We start from the raw sequence: 19,836 nt of genomic DNA, 5'->3' as shown, positions 1-19,836 counted from the left end.
AGATCCCAACACAGGGCTTGAACCCAGAAACCATGAGATCATGACCTCAGCTGACTCAACTGACTGAGCCACCCAGGTGCCCCAGGCCTGTGTATGTTTCTTTGGTGTTGAGCATGTCAGCCGTTCTATTTTTCCTTTAAGTTAATTTATTTAGTTTTGAGAGAGAGAGAGAGTGTAAGTGGGGCAGGGGCAGAGAGAGAGGGGGACAGAGGATCAGAAGAGGGCTCTGCTCAGAGAGCCCAATGTAGGGCCCGAACTCACAAACCCTAAGATCGTGACCTGAGCCAAAGGCTGGTGCTTAACCAACTGAGCCACCCATGCGCCCTTTAGGCTTATATATTTTTAAGGCCCGTGTTATCTGTGATCCTCCAGATGGCCAGGGGCCCCTTTCCTCACGTACTTGCTGACTCTGGGCACTGGCATTAGAAATAAGAAACCAACAAAGACACTAAAAATACAAAGTCTTCTCAATTTGGTAGGTGAGAAGGTGTTTCTCTTTATGTTGTTTGTATTTTGAATACAACCAGGTTGAACATATCAACTTAAAAGAGACAAACACCTGAATATAAGAATAACCAAAGGATATGAATGGCCAGTTCCTAAAAGTAGAAATATAAATAGCCACTAAACATTCCACTTATGTTTCAGCAAGCTTTCTGTAATATCATCAAAACACAGGAGGATGTGGTGAGTGGGTCCTGGCTTGCTCCTGTGTCCCCCGCACTGGGAATGTTGCAGGGGGCCGTGTGCTGCCCTCTGGGTGCTCGCCTCGGCCCCCACTGCCACTTGCCCAGGCCAGCTGGCAGAGGGCTCCCACCAGGCTCTCTGAGCAGCACCTTCCCTTTCTTTTCAGTGACTGTGGTGCCTAACGACAGCCACAATAGCTCACGCTTCTAAGTTCAAAAATAAAATTCCTAATAATGTGGGTTTTTTTTTTCTTCAGTACAACAGCAAAACTTACAACCGCAAATGCTCGTACAAGCTCAAGTCTCTGTATGGGAACATAGCTGTCTGAATTGGGCTGTTATGCTCCCAGAGGATTTACCTGGTCCTAAAGCAAAACCACAGGCATGAATTGTCCACGGCTTCCACACTGACAAATGAAAGATTATTTGCCAGAGTGCTGTTTGCTTGTAGGGGACTGACTCATGCATGCATCCTTGTGGGTGATTCTCAGCTTTAGCTTTTAGGGAAGGGCAGTTTTTCCTAGCAAGTGTGTGTGTGTGTGTGTGTGCGCGCGTGTGTGTGTGTGTGTGTCTTTCTCTTTTTTTTTTTTAGCCATGTTTCAGAGATAGGGAGTGGGGTAGGCCAGGAAGGAGGGCTGGGCAACTCCTCACCCTGCATAGCAGGCTTCAGAGTCTGATCAGCAGAGAGCTGGCCTCTGTCGGGGAGGTGGTGGGGAGACCAGTTTTCTTCACTGGGGCTGTGGCCTTGATGGACAGAAGTCATAATAGGCTGGATGCTGAGGATGAAGAAACATGGTTAAATTTTTGAGTTGATGGAAAAATACTCGGCAAGATAGCAAATAACAACATCGCATCTCTGTAGTTCCCTTTGGCCAAATCCTCTGGATGATCCAGACCACAGTCACCAACAAGGCCCCCTTTGGAAACAAAGGAAAATGCTCTATGTGAGTACTGGAATTTTAGTGACATTTCCTGGAAAAGCAGTGACTTTACTCAGGTTGATAGGAGGAGAGCGCAGTCAACAGTCGTCAGCATTTGTGGGGCTGCATCTGATTGTGTTCTTCATGGCGGGGGCGTGGAGCTGGCGTTGTCTGTGGTCAGACACCTGGGGACCCGTGGCCCCCGAGTCAGGCGGTGCGAGTCCAGTCTGGGCACACAAGTGGCAGAGGCGGGTTGACGCCCGCTCCGGGGTGAGCTGGTGACTTTGTCGCTGAGCGTGAGGGTCAGCCTGGGTGGGTCTCGTCGGCCCCCTCCTGCTGGGAGAACAACGTTCACCTGTGGACGGGGACCATCAGCTCTGTTGTCCCAGGGTCTTGGAAAAGGAGCTTCCCGAGCCAGGTGTCCCCGGCTGCCGACCGCACCCCGTGAGTGGATCTCAAAATTGATGCTGTGGTTTGCCACCAGTATTTCTTTCAGTAACAAAATAAAGTATGTAGAGTTGAATACATACCATCAGAGCATGTCTCAGGCCATAAGGGTCATAATGCTGTTTTGTAAAACGTTTGTTAGTTGTAGATTTGGGACACAGTATATGTGCTCACATTGGGTTGTGATGGGAAGTCGTGTTTCTTTCTAGGCCCGTGAAACCTGCCCTTTCTTCTCACTTCACTGCAGACACTAATCGAGTCTCATTTCCGAGCTAGCACAGACCGGGGTCCGGCTGCCGCCGCCAAGTTCCAGCGCGTCATCTGTGACCCCCGCACGGAGGTGGAGCTGAGCTCGATGACAAATACTGTTAATCGTTCTTCTTCAGTTTCCTCTGGTACCTGTGTTTCGTGGCAGGTACTTCAAGCGTAGCGAGGGCCTGGAGTGCGACGTTCGACGAGCTGATTGGCAAACCCATCGGGGAGTTCTCACGGATGCACATGGCTCTGAATGCCCCCGGAGTGCTGGCCGAAAACCCAGACATATTCGCTGTGATCATAATTCTTATCTTAACAGGTAAAGCTCCACAGTCACACACACGTCAGGTTGCAGTGAGGGGCCTGAGGGGTAAGACAGGCTCCCATTAGGTCTGTTTCTTCCCTTTTTATTTCTCCTTTTCCCTCATTTTCTATTTTTCTTTCTATAACGAATACAGACATCTTTTTTGTCTTAATGGCTTCTGGTACACACAAGGTACTTTAATAGCTGTCAAGGCCACATGTCATTTAATTAAAGGGGAGTCTCGGGTGTTTGTGTAGTGGTTTGTGGAGTAGGATTTTGTGAGGGCCGCAAGCTTTTTGTATAAGTGACCCAGGAGTGCAAATTCCCTTGATTCAGCGGATGAACATTTGGAAAGGAAAGTGGCATTCTTCAGCCCGGAAGATGTAGGGGGTGAGGTCGGTCTGGAGCACCACCGTGTGCCTTGGGTGTTGGAGAAGTCTTAGATGGTTTTACACCTAACAGCTGTCAAAACGCCCTTTAAATAGGTAAGTCTCCTGACAGAATTGTGGGTCCAGAATTTTAAAATTCCAAATATTGCTTGAACGCAGCGGATGGCAGCTTGTTCTTAGTGATGTTTGTCTGTGTCTCAGCCTTGAGGATGGGAGTTTTGTTCTATGTGGCATTTACGGTGTAAGCATTAGACTAAATGCAGATAAATTCCCCTTTGAGGTTAGAAAATCTTGGATGGGTTTTATTATTATTTTTTTAATGTTTATTTATTTTTGAGACAGAGAGAGACAGAGCATGAACGGGGCAGGGTCAGAGAGAGGGAGACACAGAATCTGAAACAGGCTCCAGGCTCTGAGCGGTCAGCACAGAGCCCGACGCGGGGCTCGAACTCACGGACCGTGAGATCACGACCTGAGCCAAAGCCGGACGCTTAACCGACCGAGCCACCCAGGCGCCCCTTGGGTGGGTTTTAAAAACAACATGCCTTATTTTACGCACCATGTAATTGAAATCATCCTGCACAGGCCAGTCTCAGCAGTATTCTGGTCCAGCTGGCAGAAACACGTATCAGAAATCAAGTTCACACTAGTGAGATTTTCATAAACATGAGAGGGAGGGACGCCAAAGAAAAACAGGGCAGAACACGATGAGGTATTCGCTGTGATTAATTGCTCACTTCCCTCCTATTGCCTTCACTTCAGAATTCAATCTATTGTGAAATGCATTTTATATTTTAAGTGTAAAAGGTGTACATGGCAGGGCAACAGTCTCAAGTCATAAGTGGTGGTCACCTGTCACCTGGACGCCTTTCCAGGCTTTTCTTAGCTAGCCAGGAGTTTAACCACAGAAGTCCCCAAATGGCACGTTCACCCCAAGGTGATCCTGTGGCCTATAAGCCTCAGAGACAGTGTTGTCATATGGTTCCTGTGTATTGTTATCACTTACCTTTTTTTTTTTGATGTGCGTTTATGAGCTATAATTAGTCTAGCTTAGACATTGTTTTACATGCACTGAGTCTGATGATGAACCACATGATCCGTGGTTCCCTAATCATCAAGAGTTGTCATTGCTAACATTCCAAAGTGAGTCTGAATAATTTTCTCATCTGAAGAACTCCCTTCATTCTACCAAGAAACTGAGCAAAGTGTCTCCTCCTTGGAGAAAAAAAATTCCTGCCCCACTGAGGGGAGTCCCAGGAAAGTACATTAGTGAGGGGGAGAGGGTGCCAGGAGAGGCCTTCTCTTCTTCCCTGGGTGGGGGGCTTGCTCTCCAGGGTGGTTGGCCGTGGTGCTCCCCATCTCTGCAGTCCTTTGGTGCCCCCTGGGTGACATCCTCAACTCCAGAGGGGAGTTGACCTGGAAGGCCAACTTCGACAGCTTTATGAACCACCCATGGACTTTGGTTATTTTGATGCCTACCTCTAGAAAGATTACTGACTCAGCCCCATTCCCAGAGGCTCACAGAAATCTTGGGAGGTTTGGTGCCACTTGGATTCTTCTTATAAGTCACCTTCTCGTCCGATCCCTGTTCCTGTCCCAGGAAGGACTCGCCTGGCCCAAAGTTACCACCCTCAGGCAAAATGTTCCTGTTTGTGTGGTTTTTCAGGACTTTTAACTCTCGGTGTGAAGGAGTCAGCCATGGTCAACAAAATATTCACTTGTATCAACGTTCTGGTCTTGGGCTTCATAATGGTGTCAGGATTCGTGAAAGGATCGATTAAAAACTGGCAGCTCACGGAGGAAGATTTCAAGAACACATCCCATCATCTCTGCCTGAACAAGTGAGTTGTTCGTCTTCCTCTCAGCATGTGACAACTGATTCGTACTTAACAATACACACATGCATTGGGGGCATGTAATCGGCCAGAACAGTATATGCCTTTTCAACAAATATAATTTGAATTTGAATTAATTTTTTTTTTTTGCAGTAAAATAGCTGAGAGTGTTTTATTTGTTTGACATTTGTTAGGTTTCATTTCTCTGAACTCGACAGAACATTGTATGATGAGGCTATTCAGGAAAACAAATTTCATTCTAATTCTAAAATTACACATAGTTGGGGATCTTTGTCAGACTCTGTAAGTTATCTGTTTTTCCTCACATTCTGTTTCATGACCAACCTCTAAGTTTTACATTCAGAGAAGATTTTCTCTGCAAAACCATGGTGATGTCACTTGACCCTGAAATGTCTTCCTATTAATAATGCAGAGGGAAGAAATATGTGAAACTTTTATCACAGGCTTTTATCAGAGGTTTTCAGAATGACTAAAGTGTTGAAATGTGATTATAATGGTCTCTTTCTCCCACCCTCGACTTGGGGTACACCAGCCCTGAAAGCCAGTGGCCCATCTCCCTTATAGTCTCTGACTCAAGATGCCCGGGATGGGAGGCAGGTGACAGGCCTGCTCTCGGACCTGTGCTCTTTCAGGGCCCTCAGTGAAGCCTCGTCAGCAAGCTCAGGTTACCTAGGAAAGAAAAGCCAGCCAATTAGAATGTTCTCTTTTTGATCTTTTTTTGTCAGATTTTTCACGTAAATCTTAGGGTTCTAGGATGGACAAGGGGGAGTGAGGTTTTGTCTGTGATTCTACTTTAATTATGACCAAAGGTTAAACTGCTCTGATAAGGAGACCCTCTTGAAATGCAGTGGTTTTAAAAGGATGTCTCAGATCCTGACATGAGCACACCAGGTTGACTGGCCATCCTGTCTGCACACAGGCTTTCAGGAACCCTGGTTGTCGACCTGATTGTTCCGTCATGCCCTAGGATGTTGTCCTCTTCTGCATGGTCAGACCTGGGCTGTGGGCACAGGCAAGCTCCAGCTGTCCCAGAGGAGGAAGGGGGTGAAAGAGAGCATGCCCAGGGCTCTCAAGGGCAGATCCGGAAGATACGTGTCCCCTCTGCCAACATTCCACTGGTGGGAATCCAGTAGGTGGCCACATCTAGCTGCAAGGGAGGCAGAGAAATGAGGTCCCATGCTGGGGATCCGAGCGGTCATGGGGAACTTGGTCTCCGGTTAGGGCCGGGTCATATCTTCCAGTGGTCTGGTCACTGGACAGGCATTGATGCATGACTAGTTCACTACAGGAAACTATTGAATTGAATGCATGAAATACTATGTGGTTAATGGTTCAAATCGATTACAGAAATATGAGGATTTTTAATTGTTTTTTAAGTGCGCTCTCTGCCCAGTGTGGGGCTTGGACTCATGACCCCAAGATCCAGAGTCACATGCTGTACTGACTCAGCCAGCCGGGCACCCCTGAGAAATGAGGATTTCTAATGTAGCATTCCTGAGCCACATTTATGCCACATTTATTGGTGCTCATTAACTCAGCCTGGAGTGAAGCCAGTTCCAAATACGCTTGGAAGTAACAGTAGATTTCTGAGACGTGGGGGACTATCTTTCTGGTTGCTATTTACAGATCAGGAATTAAATATAGATGGCAGGTCCTATTTCCTGGTTGTCGATCGAGATGTAATTTTATTGTGTTTACGAAGAGATGGTTTGCGCCAGCTGATGGTATTTATTAGCATTGGTTGTCCTCACACACTTTGTGTCCTGGTGATGATGAACTGTGCTGGCCCCAGCCTCGGGAACACTGCCTCTGCAGTAGAGTGCTGCGGGTCTCGGGTGTAGCTTGCTCTTTCATTTTATTAAAACCTCTAAACTGCTTCTCCGCTCCCCCCCCCCCCCAACCAGCCGTAGATTTGTACTTCTGACCATGGCCATGTAGCCTTGCATGAAATTGCTTGTCTCTCTGAAACAATAGGGCTTTTCCTGACCAAACCACTAAGCATGGCGGAGCTTCAGCCTGCGTGGCTTTGGTGGCAGTTCTGACCACATCGCGTTGTGATTTTATGATGCTCTCTCCGTGACTGGCTGTAAAGGCCCCCGTGAACCTGGAGTCTGTCTCTTGGTCTGAAATGGGAATGTCATCCGACAGTCTGGCTGGTTCCCTGCTGCCTTCGCCACGTGCTCCCTCTGGCTTTCTTCTCCAGAGTCCGGTAGATGGATAACAGATGTAGTAAGTGTAAAGATACAGCACTGCATAGAAACCTACTGAGAAGGTTTGGTTGGATAGTCTGTCTTCAGTTGGGATGAAAACCCCAAAATAACATTGGCTTCCACAAGATAAAGGCGTAGTTCTCTTAAGTGAACATCTGCAGGTAGTCCAGCATATTGATTGCTTTGGTGGTTCTTCCATCCGATGGCTTTGTCCACGGCCCACATTCCCAAGATCACCCCAGGGTCCAAGATGGCTCCCACCAGCAGGAAGAAAATGGGAAAAGTAGAAGAGCAGCCTCGCTCTCCACTTCACTTGCCTGATGTTTCTCAGGACTTGTATACACCAGGCCTGCTTACATCAAGTGGCTACACCTTGTAGCTGGAGAATCTGAGAAGCATGTTGTCTTTGTTCCTGGTGTTCCCATGTCTAGCTAGAATAATTCAGTTTTAGGACTGTGGAGAAGAAGGGGGTGTGGCTTCTGGGGACAACCAGCAGTTTATGTCAGGGTTGGTGGGTGGAAGCGACAGCGGTTGAGTCTTGGTGAAAGATGTTTTCCACTGATGTCGTGGGAAAAGGCCACACAGGGGGAGGACCCCCCTCACCACCATGGAGGCTCCCTCTCAAGTCCTCACCCCAGGCTCAGGGATGTTTCTGAACACGAGACGTTTCTTCCTTCCTTCCTCTGCCAGTTATTTGCTAACGTCTGGGTAACCGGTTGAGTGGGATGCACAGGAGCCGGTCACCCCGGCTGCAGGGGAGGGGACACCGATCTGAGATCTGGCTTCAGCCTGCTCTGTCACCAGGCGACGTTCGCCACGTGGTGGCACGATCCTGCCTCCCCATTTCTTCGTGTGTAAGTTGCCAGATGCCGAGCGGGCACGACCACCGCCTGCAGATCACAGGTTAATTATTGATCTATATAAAGAGCCTTTGCAAAATGTTTTGGTTGGAGGCAAAGTAGAATGGGCTCTGTGGTGGTTTCCCAGCGATAGGCTGCCACCGAGAGCGGGATCCCCACACTGTTCTTAAACGTTGAACTTAATTTTTTGAGTAGATAATGTTTCACGTGGTTCGTATGTCGTGATGTTATAAAAAGGTTTACACTGAGAAATTCTGTCCCATTCCTTCATCTACCTCACTGTCCCCCCGCCATAGGTGATCATTTTTACTATTTTTTGTGTAAGCTTCTAGCTTTTATTGGTATAAATACAAGCAATGGTAAGTATACATTTACATTTATTTTGTAACTCATATACGTAATTTATATGTATATTCCCCTCTCTTTTCACATAAAGGGAGGTACATTCTGCACCTCGAGTGCTTCCCTCACTAGCATATCCCGTAGGGCTTTTCGTATGCGAAGACCTTGTCCTTTGTTGTCGATACGTGGTGTCCAAGCACCCGTGTGGCCAGTGAGTCGAGAAGGGCCCCGGTTGGAGGGGACACACAGTCGGTGGCAACCTGGTTACTCTTGCTGGTGGCCCCGGGAGTTTATGCAGGGACAGACTTTCTGTGTCGCTCCCCTTCCATCGGAGTCCTGCCCCGCTGCGGTCCTGAGGGGGGGAGGGAGGATGCCGTTCTTGTGCTCTGCTAGGCATCCCCAGCTCTGCGCTCGGTGGTCACCGCTTCACCTGTTCGCGTGACAAAGGCACGTTCTGGCCCTAGCCCTCTTCTGCGAGGCCTCTTTCCAGGGTTTGATGTTTGTAATGTCCTGCACTTTCCTCTTCCCTTCAAATGGAATTCTTAAAACCTTTGTGGGTGCCTCTGCCTTACGGTTGTTAAAGCAAACCCGTCAGTCCTGGTGCTCATTTGTTCTTATTCGCGGCTGTTCCATAGCCCTTGATGTTAGAGGGCTCCGCGGAGGCAGGTAGGCACCTGGAGGCCTTCCACGCCTGTCTGTCTGTCCTGGCAGTTACAGGGAAGCTGGGTCTTGACGAAGACCTGAGGTTCTAGCCATGTTCGGAAGTCGAAAGAGTCTTCCAGGAGCCCCCCAGAAGCCCTCTCGATGGTGAGTGCCCCTCGTTTATCTTCTCATCCCTCTCTCCTGAGGGATTTGGCTGTCAGCGGTTTTGTTCTGGGCTTTGGCCTAAAATTTTTTATAATAGGCGTCAGCCCACCAAGGCATTCTATGTTCTTTGTGACGTGTGGATGCGGTGGGTGCGTCCTGTGGCTTCTGACTGACTTGTCCCGGGCTGCCGTTCTTGTACTTGGGTCGTGGGTTTATTTTAGTCCTAGCTTAAACTGACAACTTCCCTTTGAGTCTGGCAGGAACAATTTTTCCTGCGTCTATCGCTTGTGTGTTTCTTGGGGTTTCCCTCACGTTGCTACTTACTGAACGGTAGTAGGTGCCAGATTGAGGACTGGCTTCACGCTCTGACTTCCAGTGGCTCAGGGGCAGGTTCTGTTACCAGGAACCCTCTAGGAATCCGTACCAGGCTCAGTCTTTATTAGGAAATATTGGGTCCAAAGTGGCTGTCTGTTTTATTAGTTGATAAATCCCTCTGAAAGCAAATTTGGCCAACAATTTGCTAACCCAACTGTAACATCTGTAGGACTGGAATATTCTATATGGCTCCTCCTCTTATGTTGGGAAGTCAAGTGGTCTGGAGCAGCTTGCTCTGCAGAGCTGGACAGTTGTCCTCTGGGACTCTGTATTAGGTGACCATGTGACAGAAAGCCTGCAGCCTGGCAGCCAGCTAAACGTATGGCTGATGAAGGGGGGCTGGGAGTTCTGCTGATTTTCGGGCGGTGGCAGAGGACCGGGGCGTATGAGGCTTAGAATCACTTGGTGACAGGCAGGGCCTGGAGGAGCCATCCAGAATGATTTGAGGGATGGCCAGCCCCGGGCTCCGTGCGGCTGTTCTGGGGCCTGGACACACTATTTAGAGACTCACGTTTCACTTCCTTGGAACTATTTTCTGAATCTTAAAGGACTTACAACATGTGTTGGACTGGGTATTTGTTACCTTGGCAGATAGGTCCCAAGCCCCGCCCATGTGCCCGAGCCATGTAGGCGCTGGTCCGCACCCACGTAGGCGTCCCTGCTTACCACGTGCGTGTGGGGGCTTAGGAGGCGCTTTTGTCGACTAATAACACAGTTCATTTTTTTGTTTTTTAACCTCAGTATCTCTGCTGCTTTTGAGACCTGAGTTACTGGTAAATATGGGAAACTTTACACATTTGGTTCCTGGGGTGGGGGGCCCTGCACCCAGTTGGCAGCTCTGTGTTCTAAAGTATATGTTGTTCGTTTGAGTGTCCTGGGGGAGAGGCCTCACGTACTGGTTTCTTCCCACTTTCCCGTTGGGCACCCCCATCTCGTAGTCCCTACCCCCTCCCCGAAGCTGACATTTAGAAGGTGCTTCTGGAAAGGGCTTAGCGACTGCGCCTGTGACTGGGCCTCACAACGCAGAGGCCCGTGGCCCACCGGGTGACCGGTGGGGTGACAGCTGTCTCGGGAATCATTCACTAAGGGTCTGGAGCGCCCCTGCCCAGCGGCGGGTGGGGTGACCGGAATGGCTTCTCTTCAGGACCGTGAAGTGGGTATTCATGGTCTTTGGCTCTTTTCTTCCAGTGACACGAAAGTAGGGAAACCTGGTGATGGTGGATTCATGCCCTTCGGATTCTCTGGCGTCCTGTCCGGGGCAGCAACCTGCTTCTACGCCTTCGTGGGCTTTGACTGCATTGCCACCACAGGTACGCCGCCCGCCCGCCCGCCCGCCGTCCGGAGCCCGGGCGGAGGGTCCTCCTTTCTCGTCAGATGGGCTGGACTGACTTTACCCACGGGTTGCTGTTCTCCTTCCTGCGGGCATGTGCCGGCTGCAGCTCCTTCACACATGAGTAACGTGTAGATTTGTAGCTTCCTGCTAATCTTCCCCCCCCTTTATCACTTCCCCAAGCGGCAGCGCCTGACAGGAAAGTCTGCATCATGAACGTGACTAACCGTTCAGCCGTCAGAATGGGATCATGACAGCCGTAGCTGCAGCCTGATTTCATATCTGTGCATCATCCGGGAGAAATGAGGCCATTAAAAATATTGTTCTTCTTGTGATTGAATAGGCTGGGCTCTATCAGGCCTCCTGAATTTTCTCTGCCAAAGAAAACAAGTCTTTTCCTTGGCTGAACCATGGAGTAAAGGCCTAGAACGCCATCCCTGGGCGTCTGGGTCTTCTGGTCTGTGTTGGGAGAGCCCTGCCCCCCCCCCCCCCCCCCCCCCCGCCCCGTGGGTCCCAGAAGCCCGAAAGACCGTGTTTCCCACTGGGCCGAGCACTGTGGGTAGTCGTTCGTGGGGGGGGGACAGGCTCTCTGGACACTGAAAGTCTTCAGGCGCCTTCTGGGTTCGTGGGGATGCCCCTCGCTGGCTCGCCCTCCTGGGCCTGACTCCCTGCTGCTTCCAGGTGAAGAAGTCAAGAACCCTCAGAAGGCCATCCCCGTGGGGATTGTCGCTTCCCTCCTGATTTGCTTTATTGCTTACTTCGGGGTGTCTGCCGCCCTCACACTCATGATGCCGTACTTCTGCCTGGACAAGGACAGCCCCCTGCCCGATGCCTTCAAGCACGTGGGCTGGGAAGGTGCCAAGTATGCGGTGGCTGTCGGCTCCCTCTGTGCCCTCTCTACCAGGTGAGGCCTCTGACGCTCTTGGGAAGGTAAGCTGCAGCGGGCCGTGTGAGGCCCGACGCACGGGGGGTGCCGTTCACGTCACTCTTTTCCCTTGAAGTCGAACCAGCACCCAACCCTGATGATGTGGTTTCTCCCCTTGTTGTTATCAACCAAACCACGAACTGTTATTGATCTTTCATTCTGGAGAGTCGGGGGCCCACTTTCTAACATCATGTGCTCAGCAAGGCTGGCTTTCTGTCCCCAGCTCTGGCCCCTGGACCAGGCCACCTCTTTGAACACCGTAATTTGGCCATAGGGGAGAGGCTCCCTTGAGAAAGGGAATTGCCTTTTAATAAGAAACATTTTGCCCCTGGAATTCCTATTAGCCTGTATATGTAGGGAATATTTGGTAAACATTGATTAACCACAGAGAGATCCTCGTGAATGCAGCAGTCCTTTTATTTTATTAGAGTTATCGTGGGAATGAGCACAGAATTTCCCTTTCATAAAAATTATGACTAGACCCTACCCTCGTTTACGTTAGACGTTTGCCATTCACTGACTCACAGCCACCGTAAGTGCTTTTTCCGGGGTTGATGTATTGAAATTTGTCTTGTAGCCGTGGACTTCACCCAGTTTGGAGGGTGGCAGCTCTTGGCGAGAAGTTCAGGGCTCCCTCTCGGGGGTGTGCGTCATGGCAAACCACATAGTGGTCACGTTATGGTGCCTTTTTTCCCGATGAGTTGGTGTCACAGGTGCGCTTTGCCTCTTCCTCCCGTCTAGTCTTTTAGGTTCCATGTTCCCCATGCCTCGAGTTATCTATGCCATGGCTGAAGATGGACTGCTGTTTAAATTTTTGGCCAAAATCAACGATAGGACCAAAACACCAATAATCGCCACGTTGACCTCAGGTGCCATTGCTGGTAAGAATTCCACATGCCAGTATTTTAACTGTTGAGTCCTCAGGGAAATATCTTGAGTTGCATTGGTCTGTGAGAAGTTGGAACTGGCCCTTTTCATGTTTGGTTTTCACCGTTGGAACCTGGATTACTGCCAGATAACTGCCCTCTTGACTTAAGGGGGAGGCCGGTTGTACAGAGGATGTGATGGAATTCTCAAAAAGTTGAATTATTTTATTATTATTGTCCTCTGATTGGGCAGGGCGTGGAACACGTACTGTTTCTTCAGAGCTGTTCACATTGCCCCTTTGCTGAATGTCCCTGAGTAGACTTGGGTGGGGTGACATCTTCGTGCATGGTATAAGCCAGGTGACTTTCTTAGTCCTGGAAATTCATTGTCCGGGTATCTTCGCCTGGGAATTCTCGGGGAAATGAGAATCCCTTAGTATCAGTGTCTTATGAAGTGTGCTGCTATTTTCCAGGAGATACTGAGGGTGTTGCTGGGGTCAATTGCCGTATGAGTTTATAAATATTGCAGCCTCAGAGGCTCAGAGGAGGTTATCAGGTTATCTTCTCAAATATCAGGTTCCTCACCAAGAGGACAGTTTTGAAGCTGAAATCAGTGCCCACAGAACCTTTGGAGTGATGTGATATTCCAGGGGCTCCTGATAAAGAAAAGGGGAGCCTCGAAGGAGACTTATGTGCATATACGCTATGCTGTTGAGTTTTCTGTATTTTCTCCTTTAATAACGGCCCCTCCTAGCCCCATGGGGCAGGCACTATCCCATTGCACAGAGATGCGAAGTGAGGAGGTACACCCACACCCAGTAGATCTGGCTCTTGGTTCCCGGTTTGTCTTTCTGCCAAAGTGGCTGGCTCCTTCCAGGGTGTGAGTGGCGCAGTGGGTCTTTTTGGTATAGCAGGACACGTTCAGTCTGTACTGCGGGGACTTGCCATATAGCCATTGGTAAGACATTTGACCACCTTACATGAATGAATTGTTGTTAGTAGTATTTATGCCCTTAGCAAAGTGTGCTTAGTCGTGTGGATTAATGTTATATAATGAAAGAAAGCCGGTGTTTCATTATTTAACACATTTGTTGTGTCATTGTACAATCTTGACAGTGACCTCAGTGGTTAGGTTAAGGGACACCGTACGTCAGGATGTGACCAATATATTTAAGAGATTAAGGAATTGGAAATAGCAAATGTTTTTTCAGTATTTACATGCAATTTGATTATATTGAAGACTGGCCTTTAATTTCCTTCCTGTGCTGATCAAGGGAGATCAAATTATAATCTTTAAAGTGACTGGAAAGCACATGCGTTCACCAAACCAGGGATTTGCTCCTTCTTTTCATTTGGCGGGGGTGGGAAATAAGTGTTTGGTTTTCGAAAACCACCCCACATGGGAAAAGTATGGCTTGAGTTTCTGTGTGAGTGGGAACGTTGGCATCTGTGGCGTGCACGGTCGGGTACTATTCTCATTGTCCATGAGGCCCAGCATTGCTCTTTGATCCTGTTATTTAGCCCCAATTCAAATTTGTTGTAGTCGGAGTGATCTCTAGGGGCTTGAGAAGTATTTGGAAAAGTCATGGCTTTGTGTTTATGTTTTAACTTGCGTTGTTTGCATGTGATATTTGAAAATACCCCAAAGTAGATCTATCCAAGTTATTTTTTAAATGGGAAACTTTACATGTATACCCACATAAATAGAGATATATATACTCTCATAAAAATTACAAAAGATTTTCAAATAAGCATGCATGTTGTATTTTGTTTTTTTAAGTGCGGGTCATGGTAAAGCTAATGCCATTGTTTGTGGAAGTAACACTGCTTTCCATGCTCATCTGTCTGGGTTAGGAGCCCCTGTGAGTCCTCCCAGAGCACTGGACTTGACTTCACCCACCTGCTCATTACTGTTGCCTGCTGATGCCTAAGTCTTAGATGATACACTCAGGGAGGCCAGAGACTATCTGGTCTGCCCTGTTTGTTGGTGTAGATCTAGTGTTCATCGACTGGCATACCCTCAATGAGTGCTGGGTGGATGGATGATGGATAAGTGGTTGGATGGCTGGATAGATGGATAGATGATGGGGGATGGATGGATGGATGGATGGATGGATGGATGGTGTGTAGATAGATGGATAGATATACCTGACTGTGAGTCTGCTTGGTATAGAGAAAGACACACCGGACTCAGAGCCACAAGCACCTAGCTGAGATCCTGACTTTTCCACTTTCTGGCTGTGTGACCTTAGATAAGTCTCCCAACGTGTTTGACTTCAGTTTCTCCATCTGTAGAGTAGGGATAGCTTGCAAAGTTGCCGTAAGGATCAATAAAGGTCATGTTGATCAAAGTACTCTCTATATAAATGTTAATTATTATTACTGTCTGCTGAGGACTGTGTGTGTGATTTAATTCTGAGCTTTTCTTCCTTTTAAGCAATATCACCATGTCTTTGCATGGAAAGGGCTGGGGTGAGAAAGCAAGTAAAAGCAACATCCCCTGTGTGGCCTGGATCACGGATGGGTGGTGGTTCTGGCTGTAAGTGTGTGTAGAGGGCCATCCATGGATCCTGATGTTTGTCTCCTCCCCAGCTGTGATGGCCTTTCTCTTTGACCTGAAGGACTTGGTGGACCTCATGTCAATTGGCACTCTCCTGGCTTACTCTTTGGTGGCTGCCTGTGTGTTGGTCTTACGGTACGTATGGCTCTTCTGGGTTCCGTGGTAGAAAGGTGCCCCCTGTTAGCCTTTTAAAAGATCAAGTTAATGGTTTATACAGTGTAAATTTTAGGTTGTTGATAGCTCCTTTGGGAACTCTCCTGGGGAGGGTGGGATTTGGTGGCTGAGAGCCTAGTTACAGAGAACGTCATTGAAGAGGAAGAGTCAGGGGACCCGCCTCTCACTACTACGTGCCCTCATGTTTCTGGTGAGATATTGGGAGGATAGAGACAGGTTCTCCGCCCAACTGTTGGGCCTGGATCCAGGGAACAGAGTTTTTGAAGGCTTAGGGTAATGGTTTCGGTTCGGTCCAGGTTCTTAGTTCGGAGGGCACTGGCACGGGGGACTAGTCTTGGTGGGAATTGGAGGGAATTGGAGGAATCCAAGTTCTGTGAAACTGAGGTCAGTGTGATGCTTCTCCAGCAGCATTGCACTACCACTGGAGGAGTGAGCTGCTGGGTAGGGCGTGGAGCGGCCAAGGTTGATGATGTTCAATCAGACTTTCCAGGTTCTGGCTGCTTTAGCCTTGTGTGGTCCAGACCAGCCCCAAGGATGGCCATAATAAAGCAGCTCTGGGCCTGGGCTTGGTGTCCCCTTCCCAGCTGCTGCAGTGCCCTGCTCCCAGAGCACCGCCCCCCCCCCCTCCCCCGGGCTCCAGTTTTCCTTGCTCTGAAAGGACAGGGCTCTACTTCCTCACTACCAGGAGTGGCTCAAGGGAGCACTTAGCATGGGAATATGGAGTCATGGAGACTCTCAATGGTGGTCACCTGGAATACTTGCAAGATCGTTAATTCCATTTCTAACGTGCTTAGCATCTAATGTATGTCAGGCCTCAGTTGAGCCTCAGTAGCGGCTGTGTAGAATCAGCTAAAACTAGTTTGCTAGTTTTCTGACCACTTATTCCTTCCTAAGGGCTCAACACTGGCGTCTTTTCCGAGGTCCCCTCACATTCTTAATTGACTGGTGTTAACATAAGTGAATCAGTGAAAAACTGGTTAAGTATCTTTATGTTCACTCTTACATTATATGCAAAATAATTCCGCAAGCACTCTTGTTTTTCACAGCTGGTAGAAACGATTTGAGCTCTGTTGTTTTGGGTGGAAGATAAGGAGCCTCATTTAATATGAATGCTTTACTTGCAGGAAGCTTGTGTCTTGGAAATCAGGCCACAGGCTCAGTCCTTTAGCCAGCTGTATAAAGTTATTTATTCTAAGGCATTTGGAGTTTTAAAATAAATTGATCCAATTAGGTCTTACACACAGAATTTCTCAAATCCGTCAGTGTGCAGACACGTTTCTCTGGCTCTCTAGACCAAGTAGGATCCTAATGTTACTGCGTTCTATTTCCGTTTGTATTTTTAGTCCCCTTCAGCCATGGTTCTGTTGGAAGTGGCCTAATATCTTAAGCATCCAAGGGCCAGTGCTACTTCTCAGAGCAAGAGAAGCCATGTCAGGACATTCCTCTGGGCTGGTTCACGGGGGAGGTCAAATTGTCTCAAATCCGAGACGCCAAGGAGGGTGTTGCCCAGAAGCGGGAACAGAAGACGGGGACTCAGCTCCCCTCCTCTGGATCTGCTTTGTCAGAGAATGCATCATCCTGACCATCTTCTTCCCATTTTATGCTTTGTGTCCTGGGCAACTTAGGACTTGAGTTAGTGTGTGTCCTCCTGCCCTTTTAAAGCACATTTTGGGGGTCATGCACCGCGTTTCTTTACAGGTATCAGCCAGAGCAGCCTAACATGGTATACCAGATGGCCAGAACCACCGATGAACTAGATCACGTGGACCAGAATGAATTGGTGAGCACCAGTGATTCCCAGACAGGCTTTTTACCAGAAGCAGAAAGGTTTTCTTTGAAAACCATACTTTCACCCAGAAATACGGAGCCTTCCAAATTCTCCGGGCTAATTGTGAACATTTCAACCAGCCTCATAGGTAAGAGCCTGCCCTTCCCTGTAAGGTGTTTGGGGTCTTGCTCGTTGGCATTGTATGGTTTCTTGTCGCTGGTGGTGGAGGCAAGTGCAGGAAAGGATAAGCCTGTGTCTTGCTGCTGGACCGTGATGGTGGTTGATGGCTGCAGAAGTACAGCCTCCCTCTCCATAGGTTTTGGGGAAAACTGAGGATATCTGTGGGGTTTTGAAACAAGATTGAATTGTGCCTCTCTCTCTCTCTCTCTCTCTCTCTCTCTCTCTCTCCCCCCTCCTTAGCAATTCTAATCCTGACCTTCTGCATTGTGGCTGTGCTTGGAAAGGAGGCGCTGACAAAAGGGGACTTGTGGGCAATCTTTATGCTCACCATATCTGCCCTTCTCTGCTCAGTGGTGACAGTCATCATCTGGAGGCAGCCTGAGAGCAAGACCAAGCTCTCCTTTAAGGTGAGCAGCTCTAAGGGGCCCCTAGGGAGCCGCCTGGCAGGTTCCCACACATGTGCCACGGACCGTGGGCTCTGCCAGGCTCAGGTATCTGCGGAGGGGGGGCTTGCTGGCCAGCCTCCGAAAACATGAGACGCAGACAGTACCTGCTGAGGGGGGCCGGTCCTGAAGGAAGGCACCCTTCCCTGCCCTGCCTCTCAGGTGTCACAGCACACCTCTCCGCGGGGGCTTTTCATCCATGGATCCAGCGGGATCGCATGGCATCACCAAGCCTTGGAGGTGACACAAATAATAAAGCAGTCCACTGTTGGAGATAAGTGGAAGTCCCTCTTCTAGCCCTTTCTTTAGCAGGAGAATAGGAAGGGGGGGGAATCAGAACAGAGCTCACTTCAGCACTTAGTAGCTTAGAACCAGACTCCCACCGTGCTGCCCGTGTGTGGGCACCCGTGCTGCCCGTGTGTGGGCACGTCTGTGTGTGTGCAAGTGGGCTGGGCTATGCTCACTCCCTCCTCCCCATGTAAATCGCACAGTCTGTCCGAATCTCAAATCTCGAATCTCGGGGACGCTATCGTTTCCTAGGTAGTTTCGCTAAAGGACTCAAAAGGCGTCGTCCCCACGCGCTCCTCTCCCTGCAGACTTGACACTCACCTGGTATCTTTGCAGGTGCCTTTCTTGCCCGTACTTCCCGTCCTGAGTATCTTTGTGAACGTCTATCTCATGATGCAGCTGGACCAGGGCACGTGGGTCCGGTTCGCGGTGTGGATGCTAATAGGTACGTGAGATCTTGGATTGCACCGTGACAGCGTCTCTCAGAGCCCCCCCGCCCCCACACCAGTCCCCAGAGCCGGTGCTGTGCTGCTCAGTCCTCTTTCCTCCAACTTGGCTGGGTGCCTCTTGTCATTGAGCCTCCTTCCCTTCAGATTTCAAAACGTAGTGAAAACACATCGTCCGCGGTTTTCTCTCAAAAAGGACCTCCTAGTAGATTGTGGGTCCGCCCCTCCCCTTCAGATGCTTTTCATTGTAATAGCTCTTGCCTGAACTAGTTACGTCATTGGGCACAAGTGGAAGATAACAAGAGCGAGGCTGTGAGTCTGCTGTTGACAAAGCACCGATTCACCTCCTCTGACACAAGAAGGCCTGGACCGTGCCTCCCCCGGCCCGGCCAGTAGCTGCCCACTGGCCCACGTGGGCTGTGCGTGTTGGTGGGGTCTGCGGGAGGCTTGGGGGTGACCGTGTGGTTGCTGGCCCTGCTGGGGGCTGACCGTGGCCCTCCCCCTCCCTGAGCGTCTGACACCAGGGACTACGGAAAATGGACTCAGACTCCGTCCTCGGGACTGATACCTGGGGAGCGGACCTTGTCTCGCCCCTCGGCGTCCCCGGCAAGAGCAGGGACTCTAGGCCTGTGTTTTCTGCCAAAGCCCTCGGCCCTGCGTCACCACACTTAGGGGCAGATAGCTGCCGCCTCACGGTCGTGCTCTGCAGGCCCCACGTTGTCTGCACGGTGTAGCCTGAGCTGGTTCCACAGATGCCCCCACAGAGCCTTCCTGGGAGAGAGCCGGCTCAGGGGGAGCTGCTCATTCCCGCGTCCCAGACGTGAGCTCCCGGGATGTGCTCCAAGCCGTTGGCTTCTTTCCGGGGCTTTTGGTGGCTGAGCCCTTCCTTTAAGGCCCGCTCTCCTTGCGTCCCCGACATGGGCCCCAGTCCTTAGGTGGCCAGTTAGAAGCTCAGATCTCTGGGCCCCACCACAGACCTTTGGAGCCCCCAACCCTGGAATGGACTGAGAAACAGAGGCAGTCAGGGCCGTGGAGGCCACACGAATAGCCTGGGGAGCCCTGGTTGGAACAGCCCCACCCCTGTTGGGAATCCTACCCTCGCGGGAAACAGTATGACTGCTGGAGCGTCCGTCCTGTCCCCTCCAGTGGCCGCGGGGCACCAACTGGGTGGTCAGTGGATGAAGCTGAGGGACCAGCACCCCTCCGGGGACCCCCCTGGCTGCTCCCCCTGCTCAGGAACTGCTCCAGTGTGAGGCTGCCCTTGGAGCGTGCCTTCGCTGCCTGGAGGGGCGAGACCGAAACCTTTGCAGGCTGGAGTGGAGGAGTCCCGTGTGTCTCCAGATACAGAAAGTGAGCCCACAAGGGCTGCTTGCTGTGGGCGCAGGCCTGGGTCTGGCAGCACGGA

General features: G+C 50.0%; 1 protein-coding gene across 1 annotated transcript in view; it reads left to right on the top strand.

The window, feature by feature from the left end:
• Positions 1 to 19,836, top strand: part of SLC7A1 (solute carrier family 7 member 1) — a 42,243-nt gene that overhangs the window by 17,275 nt on the left and 5,132 nt on the right. Inside the window, exons 3-11 of the mRNA XM_043576048.1 lie at positions 2,469 to 2,627; positions 4,668 to 4,842; positions 10,640 to 10,761; positions 11,463 to 11,685; positions 12,448 to 12,587; positions 15,165 to 15,267; positions 17,005 to 17,222; positions 17,495 to 17,661; positions 18,322 to 18,430. Of these exons, the coding sequence (XP_043431983.1) occupies positions 2,469 to 2,627; positions 4,668 to 4,842; positions 10,640 to 10,761; positions 11,463 to 11,685; positions 12,448 to 12,587; positions 15,165 to 15,267; positions 17,005 to 17,222; positions 17,495 to 17,661; positions 18,322 to 18,430 (1,416 nt within the window). The remainder of the gene's footprint in view (positions 1 to 2,468; positions 2,628 to 4,667; positions 4,843 to 10,639; positions 10,762 to 11,462; positions 11,686 to 12,447; positions 12,588 to 15,164; positions 15,268 to 17,004; positions 17,223 to 17,494; positions 17,662 to 18,321; positions 18,431 to 19,836) is intronic.

This window comes from Prionailurus bengalensis, chromosome A1, assembly GCF_016509475.1.
Source record: "Prionailurus bengalensis isolate Pbe53 chromosome A1, Fcat_Pben_1.1_paternal_pri, whole genome shotgun sequence".
Taxonomy (NCBI): Eukaryota; Metazoa; Chordata; class Mammalia; order Carnivora; family Felidae; genus Prionailurus; species Prionailurus bengalensis.
Note: the sequence above shows the minus strand (reverse complement) of the source record. Positions and strands in the feature narration are given on the sequence as shown.